Here is a 16,411-nt window from a genome sequence, read left to right as displayed (position 1 = left end):
TGATATATTGTTTTCCCATGATTAGGGTTCTTGCCACCTGTAGTGGACCAGAGTTCACAATGATATCTTGAGGACATTAATAATAATGTTAATAAAGGAAATTGGGTGACTGCACAGGCCTAAAGCAGGTTTTGGCATTTGAGGTCCATATCCAAATTTTATTTGGATTAGAGTGTCCCTGAGAACTTATTGACAAATTGGTACTGTTTTGCATCTATAAGTACATAATAAATAGCAGCAGGAGTAGGTCATCTGGTCTGTCAAGCCTGCTCATTATTCAGCAGATCCTGAGTGATCATGCCTTGGGTCCAGCTTCATTTACATGACTATGTCTTATAACCCTTAATTCCCTTAAACATAATATGATATAATTGTTTTAAATACATTTAAAAATATTGTCTCTATTGCTGTATTTGGCAGATAATTCCACAGATTCATGATGAGCTGGGAGAAGCTATTTCTTCTGAATTCTGCCTTAAATCTAATCTCTTGGATCTTGAGGCTATGATGCCTAGTTTGTCTCACCTTCTAATGAAAACAACCTCCCTGCTCTATCTCATCCATCCCATTCATAATTTCATATGTTTCTATAGAATGCTATGTTATTCTTCTAAACTCCAATGAGTAGATTATCACTTAATCTCTCATCATAAAATAACTCCTGCATTTGCAAAATCTATTTGGTTATCTTTCTCCCCACTGCCTCCAAGGCAGGTATATATTTTCTCAACTGAAGGGGGATTACATGCAGTGCTGCCTCACCAATGCCTTCTACAGTTGCAGTAAAACCTCTCTCCTCTTAAATTCAATCCCTCCAGCAATGAAAGCAATCATTCAATTTATTTTCTTGATTATCTGCTCCACCTGCAAACTAACTTTATGTGATTCATGCACAAGCACTCTCTTTGCACAAGAGCATGCTGCCAACTTCACCATTCAACTAATAGTCTACTGATTTTCCTTACAAAGTGAATGACCTCACATTTACCAATGTTGTACTCCATCAGCCAAGCTGTAATGTATGAAGATATTTGCAGATCACATCACAAAATCTGGTTTTCTTTTTTCAAAAATTCACATCCAAAAATACAGAGTACATATGTTAAGATTGAAAAAGATACATTTCACTTAAATCGTATTATTTCATCCAAGGTACTTCACATTTTAATCTAACAGATTATATTGTATTGATATTATTTTATTTTAAAAAAAATCTAAAACCACTACCAAGAAATAACCTGTTTGACCAAAAAAAACTTTTTTAAAAAAAGTGAAAGGTGAACAGTGTGAGGCATGTCTCCTGAGATGGGATTTTTGTGAGGCTGGGAATTTGAATTTGAGATCGTAGCGATAGAGTGCCTTTCTAATACAGGTACTCCCTGACCTATGACCTATGTGGCTTGCGTCCATCATCACATATGACCGAAAATTTTTAAAATATATAAAGTATACACATTCTATGTTGTATTTGAGAAACTATAACAGGATACAGGGCATGTAAGAGCCAAAATGTCATACTAACTTTGTCAGTCAGCATCCTGCAACCATCTTGATTCCTGTGTGCGTCTTCAGTTGGTATGTGAGTGGTGGATTGCGAAGTGGAGTTCAGTTGGTGCATGCGTGAGAGTTAAGGGTACAAATTCAATATCGTTATCGACCCTGGCATGCCGACTAACAAGGTAAGTAAGGATGGACCAGAATGTGGAAAGATTTGCCAAGTTCCATCAACAAATTCAAGAAGCTTTAAGTTGTTATCATCAAATCTATAATGGGGGAAAAAAAATTATTTGATTAAAAATTTGCGTACTCTACACGCGCAGGGAAAATTCCAACTTGCGTCCATTTTTAAAAAAAAATATATATTTTTATTTTTTTCTCCCTCCCCTAAATATTTTTAAAAATAATATATATATAAAAAAGATTTTAATTATTCTCCCACCCAAAAAAAACAAACACTACCCAGAGGTAGTAACGCCCTAAAAATCTGGGTGTGGTAATCCCCACTAGTGGCAAAGATTTCAGTGCCATCCACCCCCACCTCCCAGCCAGAAATATAATTCAATATTGTAAATATATTCAGCCCAATTACTTCATTCCCAATGATTATTCCGGGTCTTCAAAGTCAATAAGACTTTGTGTTAAAATCTCTTTCTTTCCATTTTTCCCTTTCATTCCATTCTGCCCATTTCCATTTTTCCATTTGCCCTCTTTTTAGGCGACGATGGCAAATCTCTTCCATTTTCTCGTAAATCCGGTAATGAGTTAGCAAAAACTAATGCATCATGATCATTCTCAAAAAATTGAGATTGAAAGTTACCATAAAAGACCTTTAACAGCAGGATATCGAAAAGCAAATTTATAACCCTTCGGCCACAGCACTTCTTTAGCCAAATTAAACTCCTGTCGATGCCTAATAATTTATTGACTCAAATCTGCATTAAAAAATAATATTTTAGATCATCATTGGAGATTGACTTTGTCGGGCCTTCTGTCCCGCCAACCGTAGTATCGTTTCTCTGTCTTGATAGTTCAGGCACCGAACTAGGACCGCTCGTGGTGGTTGTCCCGGTAACGGTTTCTTTTGTAAAGCTCTATGTGCCCTCTCCAATACTAGACCTCTCGAGAAAAACTCTTTATCCAACACCTCGGGGATCCAACTCTTAAATTTTTTTATTGGATCAGACCCTTCAATGTCTTCTAGAAGACCCACAATTTTCACATTATTTCCCTGACTTTGATTTTCCAATGAGTCCATTTTTTTCAGTAAGTCTCTCTTCTGGATTCCCTAATCCATAAACGAATCTTCCACTTTCTCTATTTTGTCCTTATTACATACCATTTGATCTTTACATTCAGAAAAAACTGTTTCAATTTTTAAAAAAAATTTCTTGCACTGTATCCACCAATTTAATACATTTATTGACATCCTTCTTAAGTGTAAACATATTAGATATTTTAGTTGTCACCTTCAAAAACCCTTGAGTCATTTGTTTAGATATATTGTCCATATAATAAGCAATCCCTTCCAAAACTGCACAAACGGACTCCATTCCAGATTCCAGTTCCACATCTTGAGCCCTACCTTCTCTAGACTCCACCTCCAATTGTTCCTGTTAAGTCCTCTTCTTCTTCCAGCATTGTCGGGCCCTTCCTGGTGCGACTGCGGGTTTGTACACCCGATGGTGACACCCCGTCCACGTCGGGGGGACGCCGCTGCTCAGGTCCCTCCACAGCCCACACACGGTCCAATAATTCACGGACTCTGGAGGCACCGCGCATGCCTGACAAATCCACGGACTGCGCAGAGGCAGTTTCCAACACCATTCTTTGCGTCCCCGGTTCACCCGACGGCAGCGCAGGCTCAAAGGCCCTTCTCTCTGCCGGGTCACCTGCGCGTTCAACATCGCGAACGCGCGACTCAACATCGACCGAGCTCGTCAACATGCCAGCGGCATCTTGTAGCGACAAGGTTGGCGCCAGTGTGATACTCAACCTGGCAGGAGTTTTCTGTGCCTTGGAGGTTCCAAACAACAATTCCGTGGCTTCAACTGGACAGGTAGGCCTCAATTCTTCAGCACTTTTAAAAGGTAGTTTCTTCTTTAATTGAACTTTCTTTTTTTTTAATATTAGTCGCCATTGTGAGCCAGTAATGTTCCCAGAAATAAAAACACAACTTTTATTCATTTAGATAAAGTTTAAGGACGGGTGCTTAAAAAACTGGCTGAGGAGGAGTAGGATTGCACATCTGCTCTCTACGCCATCTTGCCACGCCCCCCCCAACTTGCGTCTATTTTGAGATGCAACCAATTCTTCAGTCCCAATTGTGGTCGTCGGGATATACCTGTACTTAATTGGTTGTCCAGTATTTAGGATGTTAATTATAAATTACACTATTTTTCCTTGATAACTGAATTTACTAACTTGCAACTTCATTGTTTTTTTTAAAAAAAGGCAATTTTAAGTGCAACAGCATAGCAAATAATACGTTTTTAGCCGAACGTATAGACTCAGCCAAGTCATTTCATTACTGAGATTGAGGATAGTTAATAATCTAGAATTTAAAACAAAAGTATTCAGTTGATAAGTGAGATGACCTTTAAAACAAGTACTTTTGCTGTGAACTGCTATTTTGCTCAATGTTCAAATGTAAAACAGTTTAGAAAATGAACACACCCTTTGGCCCGCAAGATCATATCAAAAATGTATTAGAGGTGCCCCGCTGCCGCCGCGCCAGTATAGCGCATGCACAGTAACCGCTGTGTCCCAGGGTGAGAGAGAGAGAGAAAATTCCTGGTCCTTGAAAAGTAGTGGTGGGTGGTTTTATAAACACGCTGTCATGTCCCCCCGCCCACCCCCCCACCGCAGCGCGGCCTGGCCGGTGTCAGGGGAAGCCAAGGCCGCTTCCCAGTGCCCGGAACCCCAGTGGCACTGCGTTTCTTGGAGCTGCAGATGGAGTCGGGACGCCGGAGGGAAGATTGGGGCTCCCTGCCGGGCGATGGGGGCGCTGACCGCCTTCCCACTGGACCAGCGGTGGGTGCCCGGAGTACACGTGGAGAGCAAGGCTGGTCGGGCAGGTAGGGTGGAACCCCCCACCAATCTCGGGAGTGGCGTGGGCTGGTTCGGGATTAGCCGTGCTCACCTGCTCCTCCACCGCTGACCGCAATCCCAGCGCGGTCCTGAGCGCGGAGACTGCCCTGGAAAGGTCCTGGGACACTGGCACGGAAAGAAAAGGGGGATCCGGGAGAAACACAGCAGGTCAAAGGGGGGTACGAGAGAAACTCAGCAGGTCAAGGGGGAGGGGTCCGGGAGAAACTCAGAAGGTCAAGGGGAGGGGGTCCGGGAGAAACTCAGCAGATCAAGGGGGGTCCGGGAGAAACTCAGCAGGTCAAGGGAGGTCCGGGAGAAACTCAGCAGGTCAAGGGGGGTTCGGGAGAAACTCAGCAGGTCAAAGGGGGATCCGGGAGAAACTCAGCAGGTCAAGTGGGATCCGGGAGAAACTCAGCAGGTCAAGTGGGGTCCGGGAGAAACTCAGCAGGTCAAGTGGGGTCCGGGAGAAACTCAGCAGGTCAAGTGGGGTCCGGGAGAAACTCAGCAGGTCAAGTGGGGTCCGGGAGAAACTCAGCAGGCCAAGAGGGGTCCAGCAGAAACTCAGAGGGGGCCTGACCTCGCCAGTACCGTTGCCCACTCCCCCTCCCTGCCGCAGGCCGACCCGCGACTCATGGTGATGGGGCCGCTGATCCGCCAAGATGCCGCCCTGCAGTGAGAGCCGATGCCCCCGCACTGTCGTTGTCCAACCCGATCGCCCGCAAACCCCGCCCTCCCGCACACAGGCCTGAGTAAGTATTATGAACTTTAATCTCAGGATAAAACGATCTTCCAATAGTTTCATGTCACAGTGATAAATATATTCCTGGTTAAAAATGGTCCTGCACCTGGATACAAGCTCATTAGTCATAAAACTTGAAAAGTGTGTAAATCAAAGGATATCTGTACCAATGGAAAAAGGGCATGGCAAATAACCCTGCTAGAGTTCATGCCCACAATCAGTCACCCATTTGATTGTTTCAGGAATCATGTTATTCTCCCAAATTCTCAATAGCCCTCAGATTTTACTATTCGACAGCACACTAGCAACATTTGACAAATCCTCTCTAGAGAAATATTATTTATTGAATATTTTATTTCTCATTTGTTAATGCTTCTGGAAAGAGTTTATCCAAAACTATTATTAAACATTTATTTTAATAAGAAAAAATTTAACATTACATATGTTGAAAGAAGAGAAAACATGCAGATGTTGATGAAAATTTTCAATAAATATTTAGTTTGGCCCTCGACTTAGTCCAAGTTTTTAATTTTGGCCCTCCGTGAATTTGAGTTTGACACCCCTGCGTTAGCCCAAAATATCTGCTGACTGCGATGTCACTGTAAACTAATTCTATCTATTCATACTTGGTCTGCATCCCTCCATTCCCTGCCATTGATCTGCTTCTAACATCTCCCCTGACAGAGCATTGCAGACACCTACCACTCACTGAGAAAATCAAAAACTTTTGCTCGTAAATCTCTTTTAAACTTTTCCCCTCTTACCTTCAGCCTATACCCTCCAGTATTTGACAGCTCCACCCTAGGGGGGAAAAAAACCTTATAATTCTATATACTTCTGTCAGGTAGTCCCTCCGCCTCATAGCTAATACACTGACTGCAATGTGGCATTATCTGGTTAACCTCTTCACCCTTCAACTCCATATCCTCCCATTGTGCAACACATGATTCTCTATATGTGGCCTAAATACCTGCAATGTGACTTGTCACCTTTGTACTCATTGCCCCAACTAATGAAAGCAAGCATGAGTTTTGCCCGTGTTATTATTCTTATCACCTGTATTCCCAGTTTCAGGGAACTATGGATGTGCAGCCCAAGATATCTCTGTACATCAATGCTCCTAGGAATTCTGCCATTTAAAAACGTATAAAGAAAAAATATAAAGTTTGCACATACTATTTTGTATTTGAGAAACTATAACAGGATACAGGGCATGTAAGAGCCAAAATGTCGTACTAACTTTGTTAGTCAGCATCCTGCGGCCATCTTGATTCCTGTGTGCGTCTTCAGTTGGTATGTGAGTGGTGGATTGCGAAGTGGAGTTCAGTTGGCACATGAGTGAGAGTTAAGGGTGCAAATTCAATATAGTTATCGACCCTGGAATACCGATTAACAAGGTAAGCATTGACCAGAATGTGGAAAGATTTGCACTGGACCTTCTCCTTGCATTTATAAGGAAAATCATTATGTGCGTACATGTGATTCTAGATGCACTGAAATTTAGTTGATTCTGTTCGTCGTCCTTTGGGGATGAGTAATGAATGCTGGTAATGTTCATATTTTTTTTTAAAATGAATTGTACAAAAATTTCTGCCAGCTCAAATTGCTTAATAAGGACATCAATCATAGAAGAAAACAGCACAGGAACAGGCCCTTCAGCCCATGTACCTGTGCTGAATACAATATCCAAAAAAAATCTAAAACCTTGCTACTTGCATTTGACAGATATTCCTCAAATCCACCATATTTATTGTTCGATCTGTCTAGAAGATAGATCCAAGAATGTGAAAAGGTTACAGAACCAGTGACTGACACTATCATGGAATATTTGATTATTTTTCTATGAATGCCATTTTATTAACATGTTGATATAGCATTTCTAACTTAGCAATATTTCAAAGGCACCAAGCTGCCCACATGTGGAGACCTTAAATAAGCAAAAGCTTAAGTTTTCAGGTGCCTCCTAAAGAAGGTTAAAGAGATGGAAAGGCAAAGTTCAATAGTGACAACTCCAGAGTTTTAATGAATGAGGTTGAACAAAGTTGAAAAAAGCTGGAGTTTTAAGGGGGGTGGGGGGAGGAAGAATAGAGTATTCAATAGTGACAGAGAGGTTAAGGACAAGAATCGATAGGTTATTATAACATGATTCCATGAGATGCCATTTGCTATTTTGAATAGCAGGTTCAGCACTGCTGTGAGGTGGAAAATCAATTGAAGAAACTTAAGCATGTAGGGCTTGGGAAAATAGGCTCAGATTTGGAAGGTATACAGTATATGGATTATAGGGAGGAAAATTCGGGTCAAGATTAGTTCTTCTGAGAAGGGGAGTGTTAGGAGGTTCGACAAAGGCAAATACGTGAATGCATTTATCAATATTAACAATTATGGAAGTTGTGAAAAGAAGTTCAATGGACGACCATTTGCAGAATAGGATGAGGACATTGGCATCCTCAACAGGATGGTTTGAATAGATCCTAGTGTTACAGAATTCTGTGTTGTGTATTGGCCTATGTGTTGTGTGGTTTTATGTTAAAAATGACAGTTTGCCTCAGAGAGCCAAGGTGAAGTTGGACTGCTGAGAAAGTGGGAGACAGACTGAGCATATGCAGAAAATGATCTAGAAATTTCTGGACTTGGATGATAAACCACCACACACACTGTGGAGTGGAAGGTAGCCCAGAGCATGAGTCATGGTCTGGAGGACAGTTTAGAATGTTGGGATTTCAAAAAGGATGAACATTCCGAAGGCAGCCAGAAGGATCTGGACCAAACCTGTTGTTCCTCTCTCTGCAAGCAACACAAGACAACTTTGAATTTTGTGTTCTCTCTCTCTCTCTCTCTCTATCTCTCTCTCTCTCTCTCTCTCTCTCTCTCTCTCTCTTAGACTTTAATTATGCATGTTTTATTTAGGCGGGGGAATTTATTACTTTTACACTGTTATAGAAATTTGCATAGTAACCAGTGGGCATTGTTATAAAAGGGGGGGGATTTAGTTTGAAGGTGAATTTTTTGTTAATGAAGTAATTGTTCATCTTTACCCCTGTGTGATGTGCCTTCTTTGTGGTTGCTGGTTTGATCTTGTAACACTAGAAAGGTAGAAGTAAAACATAACCCATCAGAAAACAAAACTGGTGGTTTTAGGTTGATATCGATAAATAATAAAGAAAATTTGTACTAAATGACATTATATTACAAATTATATTTATACAGTGCCATTTGTACAGTAAAATGCCTTTGGGTATGTCACAGGATTATGACATTTAATAATCAGAACAACATAGAAAAGACTGATTTGAAGAAGTGGATAAAAAATTGGACACTGACTACATACAAAATATGCATTATTCTATAGAAATGGCATTGCAATAATATTAGAAGATATTCTTCAGCCTATTTTCTCTTTGCTGTAACCCCACTCAGACTGCCTGAGGAAATTTAGAATGCAATATGCTACAGGCATTGAGGATAGGTAATGGTTATATTGTGCAAAAAGAAATGAACAAAATCCTCATTTTATTTGTGCAAAATCTTAACATGCAATGTTAATTTAAATTGGTGGTTCTCAACCTTTTTCTTTCTACATTAAGTATTCCCTATGCCATGGGTGCTCTGTGAGGGATTGCTTAAGGCGATATGTGGGTGAAAAGGAAAAGTTTGAAAACCACGGTTTTAATCGTACCTAATTTGCACAGTTTCATAACTCCCAAGGAAATGGGCCAATGACAATTTTTCTCAAGCAAAATATTTCAGTAACAATTAGGTGTCGGGCAGGGATTCTCAACCTTCCCTTCCCACTCAAATACCACCTTAAGTAACTCCTTACTAATCACAGAGCACTGATGGCATAGGGAATACTTAAAGTGGTATGTGAGTGGAAAGAAAAAGGTTGAGAACCACTGATTTGTGCAAATCATGAAGTAATTATCTAATTTCAATATAGTTATCTTTTACTACCAGAGCAATGACTAGTTCATCTTGTGCTGCTGTTTAAAAATAAATGTGAAATTAATTTTTTGGAAATACTGCAAGCCAGGAGGGATTTTTGTCCTTGTGATAGATGTAATTGATAAGTCGAACACTGTCACTTCTGTTTTAGATGGTATTTTGACATTAGCAGAATAGCTCTGATCTTCATCTTTTGGAAGGTGTCCTAGATCTAACAGTAATGCATTCTCTGTATAACCCTTTAATGTTATATTTGTACTTTAGATGAAAATTTTGTATGATCAAATCAGTAATCTGGGCATAGGTCAACTGCAAAATTTGATAGAGTGAATGATTTCACAACTGGTTATACAACACACATGCAGGCCAAAGGAAGCTGCTGTTAAAAAAGGCTGGACTGTAGAGCACATACTCTATGGTATATCATGAAGAAACAGCATGGGAAAACACTAAGAGGGTGAGGAAGTGGAGTGTAGAAAACTTATTTTTAGTTGGTCTACAAAATTTTGAAAATCAGAGGAACCAGAAAGAACATGGCAAATTTCCAAAGCAGAGTTTGTTTCTTAGATGGAACTATGATGTTTTAAGATAGTATTCTCTATTTCATGTTCCCAATACAATGTCTTTCCACATGGACTATAGGTTGTCTAGTGAATTACTCAAAGGAAATTCATTGGGTCATCAATTTAGTTCAATTATGACATTTTAAAAAAAAACTGGAGCATCAGATTACATGTAAATGCTAAAAACTTATTTTGAGTCTGAAGTGAGGAACTTGATAGCCTGGCCTCATTCTGAACTCGAGAAGCCTTGAACTGAAAATAATTCCCCAAGTTTTTTTTATTAGTGGTTAAAAATTGTAGTACTCTTGTGTTTTTGCAAAGCTATTTGTGTCATTTGACATACTGTGAATTAACCTTGAATTATTTCACCTTTGGATTTTCTTTTATCCTGAGAATTACTGTAAACACCACTAGCAAGTTAATTTGTTGCCTTGCTTCATGTGGCTTTAGATTATAAATGATGGTAGACAAAGCAGTGCCAGCTGAACAATTCGAGTTGAGGATAGACCTATGAGATCACAGCTTTGATGAAATTATAGAGCAGTCAATTTGTACTTTATTTGGTAAGTAATAAAAATGTTTTGTGTTGTCATTCATTGTCTTTATAGCTGGATCATCTCTTGATAACTTATGAGTCTTAATTTTGTTTCAATCAGGAATTGGACACGATTTCCTCATTTAGCTGGGACTGTAAAGAATCTCCAGTTAGCCCAAGAGATACAAAGTCAGTGGAAGAAATGGGGCCTTGATTCAGTTGAATTAACTGAATATGATGTCTTGTTGTCTTACCCAAATAAAAGCAGACCCAATTACATCTCTATCACCAATGAATATGGATATTCGGTAAATGCAAGATGATTTGCTTTAGTGTTTGCTTCATATTTTGTTGTTTATATTGAAGTTTAGGATAATTAGTTCAGTAGTTTATACTCCTTAACATAATTTAATTGTTTCCATACTTAATGCTTTAGTTCAATGTTTTGTAATTTGCATTCTGATCTGGTTTCTGTGCAATACCCACTTTGATGTTCTCTTACAACAATCTTTTGATATGATATCAAATTTCTTGTTTTTAGCCACACTTTTCTGAAGCTTTGCTCCTCCCTAACCTTATCATGGCAGTGTTGGTTGCAGAGAGTGAAATTATTTCATTTTAATTATTTAGGTGTGGGAGACTATTTTGTAAAATTAATCTATTCTTTCAGTTAGATGACTAATTGGCTAAATCAGATGATTGGATGTGTGACAGTAAAATAAAATTATTTCTGCTAATAGTAAAGAAAAATTTGCCAATCACGTTCCTCTAGCATCATGAAGCCTACCCGTCCCATTTACTCCAAACCTACCATGAACCTCCATGCGCCGCTGTCACATTCCCCTCTCCCTCCAACATAACAGACAAATGTGTGTGCTTATAGCTCATGGAGATGAAACCTCATGCCACTAGTGATGTGGGGGGGAGGGGGGATGGCCCACAAATACCCCCCTCCCATGACCCCTAGCCTGCATATAATGTGTGGCTTGCGGAAATGCGTTGGCTGAGGTTGGAGTTGTTTAAGCTGGTGTTCACAATGATAGTTTTAGTGACCATGGCTTGCAATAATTTTGCTGGGTGAAAACCCTGGAATCTAACACATAAGGTCTGCAGAAGCTCAATAAGCTTGTTCACCATAAACTTCTCAATCAAATCAAGCAATTTTTTCATTGATATTTACCATTTGTGTGTATATATTTTTCAAAAAAGCAATGTTAATTAAATTTTGGAAACCTTCCTACCTGAAATTAACTGCCAGGGTATAATAACGACTCCACTTTTATACGGTGACTAGGTTATTTTTAAAAAGTGTTGCTACCTCTGTATTTTATCACACACAAGCATTAAAAATGCACCTTTCCGCTAGATATCATTACAAACCAAACATGGCTCGGCACTTGCTATTACTGCCCTCCAAAAACACTATACACTGGTAATGATGTGTGTGTTTAGGACATGGGTAAAATAACAAATAAAATGCAGCCTAAACACAAAAATGTGTTTATACAGTTTAATAAATGATCTTGGATATAAACTGCAGCATTAATTGCAAAAATATTCATATTCCATCCATGTTTCCTTAGTTGAAAACCAAACCAGCTCAGAGTGAAAAAAATCTGAAACCGAGCAGCAAACGTGAAAACAAATGGAAACCAATTGGGGCGGCACCGAGCATTTAATTACTTGTGATCTGGATGTAAGATTCAAAGAAAGACACAGAACTATCCACCAATGATTTGCAGTTCAGGACCAGTAAAACAAAACATTTGATTAGGGCTTCACTTCTAAACCTTACCCACGTTGCAAGCAGGGCTGGTCTGTGACTTAATTGATGTCAGAATACTGGAGCCTAAGAGGAAGGCAGGGATTAATTTGCAGTCAAGATGGGAGATTCCCCATTGAATTGAAATATTGAGAACTTACTGAGCAATTGTCGAGATACTCATCAAATAGTCCACATTATAGTCAGGGTAAAACAGACAAGCTTTCTGGTTGACCTGCTACTGGTCTTCCCCAGTTTGGAGATGAAGGCTATTAAAATTAGACATTAGACCCATAAACAACAATATCAAAATAAACTGATTTGACAGTGGTGGGACCAATCTAAAAATAAATGTAAAATACAACTTTCTATTTCAAATTAACATGAAAGTCAGATTTGAAATGAAACAGCAACAGAATAAAATGAATAATTGCTTATTTTAGATTTATGAAAAAATATTATTGCTCACATTTGCTCAAGTAAGAATTTAAGTGGAGCAACATGTATTTCTTAATATGTACATTTTTTGTAACAAAATGTGCATGTAAGAGTAAAAATGTGCATGTAATTTTTTTTCGTGCGCTGTGGCTCTCAAACATCTGAAGTTTATCATATGTGGCTCTTGTGTTAAGCAAGTTTGGTCACCCCTGGTCTAGAACTTTTTTGGAAGCAAACTCAGAAAACCTTTCTAGCCACAAAAGGCAATAGAAAATTGGAACTCTTCTGTAAGTGACAAGTAACTCTTGATCAATTCTTACTTGTAAGTATGATAATTGACAGACTTTTATGTTGATAATCATTTAAGGATGTAGAGAATATGCCCTGTGATCTGTTGGGCCACTAGCCAGCCACAAGCCTCATGAATAGCACAACAGTCTCAAAAAGCTAAGTATCATATTTATAGATGGGATATTTAGAGGACAAGAGATGTGTGTGCGGGCAAGTGTGCACTGATTTTTAAAAATTGTAGGCAAAAACAAGAATCCCATGGTTGCTTCATCGGTAATTTCAGTCAAGAGGATGACGTGGAGAGAAAGCTTTTTAAATTGTACTACAATGGATGAAAAAAGTGTTGCAGATCTTTCCAGCTGCAACCTGGAAGTAGCCAGTTGCATAAAAATTCATTTTCATGGTTGCAGCCACAAATGTTAAAATTACTCTGTGAATTGCATTCCAAATACTTCAGGGTGACATGGCACAAAGTTGGTGCTGCAGAATAGTTCAAAGCTCTACCACTCAACAAATGATCCATAAGACATGGGACCATAAATAAGCTTTTTAGGCCATCAAGTCTGCCCAGCCATTTAATCATGAGCTGATCGATTTTCCCACCCGGTCCCCCAGCCTAGGCTAAACAAAAACCAATCAATCTCTGTCTTAAATACACCTAATGTTCTGGCCTCTATAACCGCCTGTGGCAACAAATTCCATGGATTTATCACCCTCTGGCAGAAGAAATATACACACAAACATGGGCACACTCTGTCCACACCTTACAATATACATTCAATGAGATTCTCCTAAATTCCAGTGAATTCAGGCCAAGAGCTGTCAAATACTTCTCATATGATAAGCCTTTTGTTCCAAGAATCATCCTTTTAAATTTCCTCTGAACCCTCTCCAACAGGAGCACCTCCTTAATTGGGAGCCCAAAACTCCTCACAATACTCCGTGAGGACTCACCAGTAACTACAAAAGTGGCAGCATCACATACTATATTTGATGAGATACAAGACCTTCAACCCCCCAATTTTTCCAAAAAAATCACCTCAAAAACCACTCCAGTTCCTATATGTGAAGGTAACATTTTGGTGCCGCCATTTTGCAAGATGGCAACAGGAGGAATGCACTCATACTACTCTTCCATGCTTTTTGGAATCGCTGCCATTCACTTCCCCCTAGTAAGAAGGCTCGCTCTCTCCATCCCATCACGCAGGCTTTGTTTGAGCACAGCTTCCCGAACAGATTGAATGAGACATAGGAGTGGGTGGCAATTAGTGAGCAGGCTGCTCGCTGTCACCCACTCCCCACATCTTATTCAATTTGTCGCTTGCAGTCTCCGATAGTGCTTTGAGGGGAACAGTGGGCCTCGATGAATAAAGCTTGATCATCATGGAACAGCCCTCCCTTCAAAGCACTGAGGGAGACAGCGATTGACAGGAGGGAGGGAGCAGTGACAGGACCCCGAGCAAATTGATTAAGATAAATACACTAAAATGTTTTTTTTTTAAATTGTGGGGGAGGGGAATTTTGTATACCAGTGGGTCCTATATGCTGTCAAATATGGTACCTGCTCTTACTGTATATTCTTTTCCTCTTGACATGAATGCTATGTTACGAGCCCAAATGACCCTAAAATCCAACAGCAATAGATATTCACCATAACAAATAGTTACTTAAACAAAAGTTGCTTTTAATTTAAACATGAAATCAGAATCAAACTTTAACTTAACTTTATTTTTAACTCAACCCCCTTCTAATTCTAAGAGCACGTATATGTAATGTGTGTGTAAATTTAGAAAAGTTCTTTAGTTCACAGTTCAATCTCACTTCTCATTCCTCCAAATTCACTGGTTGCAGGCAATTCTTATACTGTGCACAGAATTTAACATGTATAAAGTTCACCAGGCTTTGGTGCTCGAAAGATTACCGCTCAGGAAGGTTCTTGTCGGTTTTGTAGAGAGATGTGTTGTTCCAGGATTTCCACAACTGAGGTACTTCCCTCAGTCAGCTCGTTCTTTTGCTGATGAAACTTGCCCCATCAGGGTTCTCCAGATAATCTCTTTCTTTCAGGTTATCACAGAGTTCCTTTCTGTTTCCCTTATTCCAAGCGAAACTCTGGACACCCAGTACTTTCAGACATCCTCCACTCTGCAGCTTCTGTTTCAGTTCCAACAGCTTCTGCTTGAGACAGCTTGTCCTGCTTGTTACAGCTTTCTGTGTCACACACCTTCAGTCAGAGACTGCTCTCTCTCATTCTCTCTTTCTCTGAGACTGAGCTTGCAAAACAACATGACCTTCTCCAGCAAACAATAGGAGTCAGCCTTCTAGTTCATCTGTTGTTTTTAGGTAAAAAGAACCCATCAGTGACCTCTGAGCACTCTTGTCAAAAGCCTTGCAAAAAGGTATCAGCAGTCAGCATGTCTCTTGCTGTTGCTTTAAAGACAATAGTCCATTATTTCCCAATGTCAGTTCAGTTATCACCTACTTGTGAAGTCTCCATATGCTTTGGCTTGGCTTCGCGGACGAAGATTTATGGAGGGGTACGTCCACGTCTGCTGCAGGCTCGTTGGTAACTGACAAGTCCGATGCGGGACAGGCAGGCATGGTTGCAGTGGTTGCAAGGGAAAATTGGTTGGTTGGGTGTTGGGTTTTTCCTCCTTTGTCTTTTGTCAGTGAGGTGGGCTCTGCAGTTTTCTTCAAAGGAGGTTGCTGCCCGCCGAACTGTGAGGCGCCAAGATGCACGGTTGGAGGCGATATCAGCCCACTGGCGGTGGTCAATGTGGCAGGCACCAAGAGATTTCTTTAAGCAGTCCTTGTACCTCTTCTTTGGTGCACCTCTGTCTCGGTGGCCAATGGAGATCTCGCCATAGAACACGATGTTGGGAAGGCGATGGTCCTCCATTCTGGAGACGTGACCTACCCAGCGCAGTTGGGTCCTCAGCAGCGTCGATTCGATGCTTGCGGATTCTGCCAGCTTGAGTACTTCGATGTTGGTGATGAAGTCACTCCAATGAATGTTGAGGATGGAGCGGAGACAGCGCTGATGGAAGCGTTCTAGGAACTGTAGGTGATGCCGGTAGAGGACCCATGATTCAGAGCCGAACAGGCTCTTCACAATTTCTGCAAAGTCACTGTGGATATGAATTCTCCAGTATTTCAGATAAGATCTATATGTAACCCTACTCTTACTTTTCCCAATTTATCTCACAAAAATATTTCTATATATTCTTTCACAGCTAGCATTACATTTGCCTTCTTCACCACTGACTCAACATGTAAGCTATCCTGCATAAGGACTCCCAAGTCCCTTTCTTCTCATTTAAAAATATAGCCTTCCCTTTTATTTTTTCTACCAAAGTGCATGACCAAACACTTTCCAACACTATTTTATTTGCCACTTCTCTGCCCATTCTTCTAGTCTAAGTCCTTTTGCAGCCTCCATGTTTCCTCTATGCTATCTGCTCCTCGACCTACCTTCATATCATCTGTAAACTTGGCCACAAAGCCATTAATTCTGCAATCCAAATCATTAATATACAACATAAAAAGAAGTGGCC

At 40.1% G+C, this 16,411-nt stretch overlaps 1 protein-coding gene across 4 annotated transcripts in view; it reads left to right on the top strand.

The window, feature by feature from the left end:
• The window catches only part of naalad2 (N-acetylated alpha-linked acidic dipeptidase 2), a 147,505-nt gene that overhangs the window by 37,430 nt on the left and 93,664 nt on the right, over positions 1-16,411 (top strand). For all 4 annotated transcript variants that reach the window (XM_069890861.1, XM_069890860.1, XM_069890858.1 and 1 more), the window contains one exon: positions 10,491-10,677. In XM_069890861.1, the coding sequence (XP_069746962.1) occupies positions 10,491-10,677 (187 nt within the window). The remainder of the gene's footprint in view (positions 1-10,490; positions 10,678-16,411) is intronic.

The sequence above is a fragment of the Narcine bancroftii genome, chromosome 7 (assembly GCF_036971445.1).
Source record: "Narcine bancroftii isolate sNarBan1 chromosome 7, sNarBan1.hap1, whole genome shotgun sequence".
NCBI lineage: Eukaryota > Metazoa > Chordata > Chondrichthyes > Torpediniformes > Narcinidae > Narcine > Narcine bancroftii.
The sequence above is the reverse complement of the archived record's forward strand: the minus strand, read 5'-3'. Positions and strand labels throughout refer to the sequence as shown.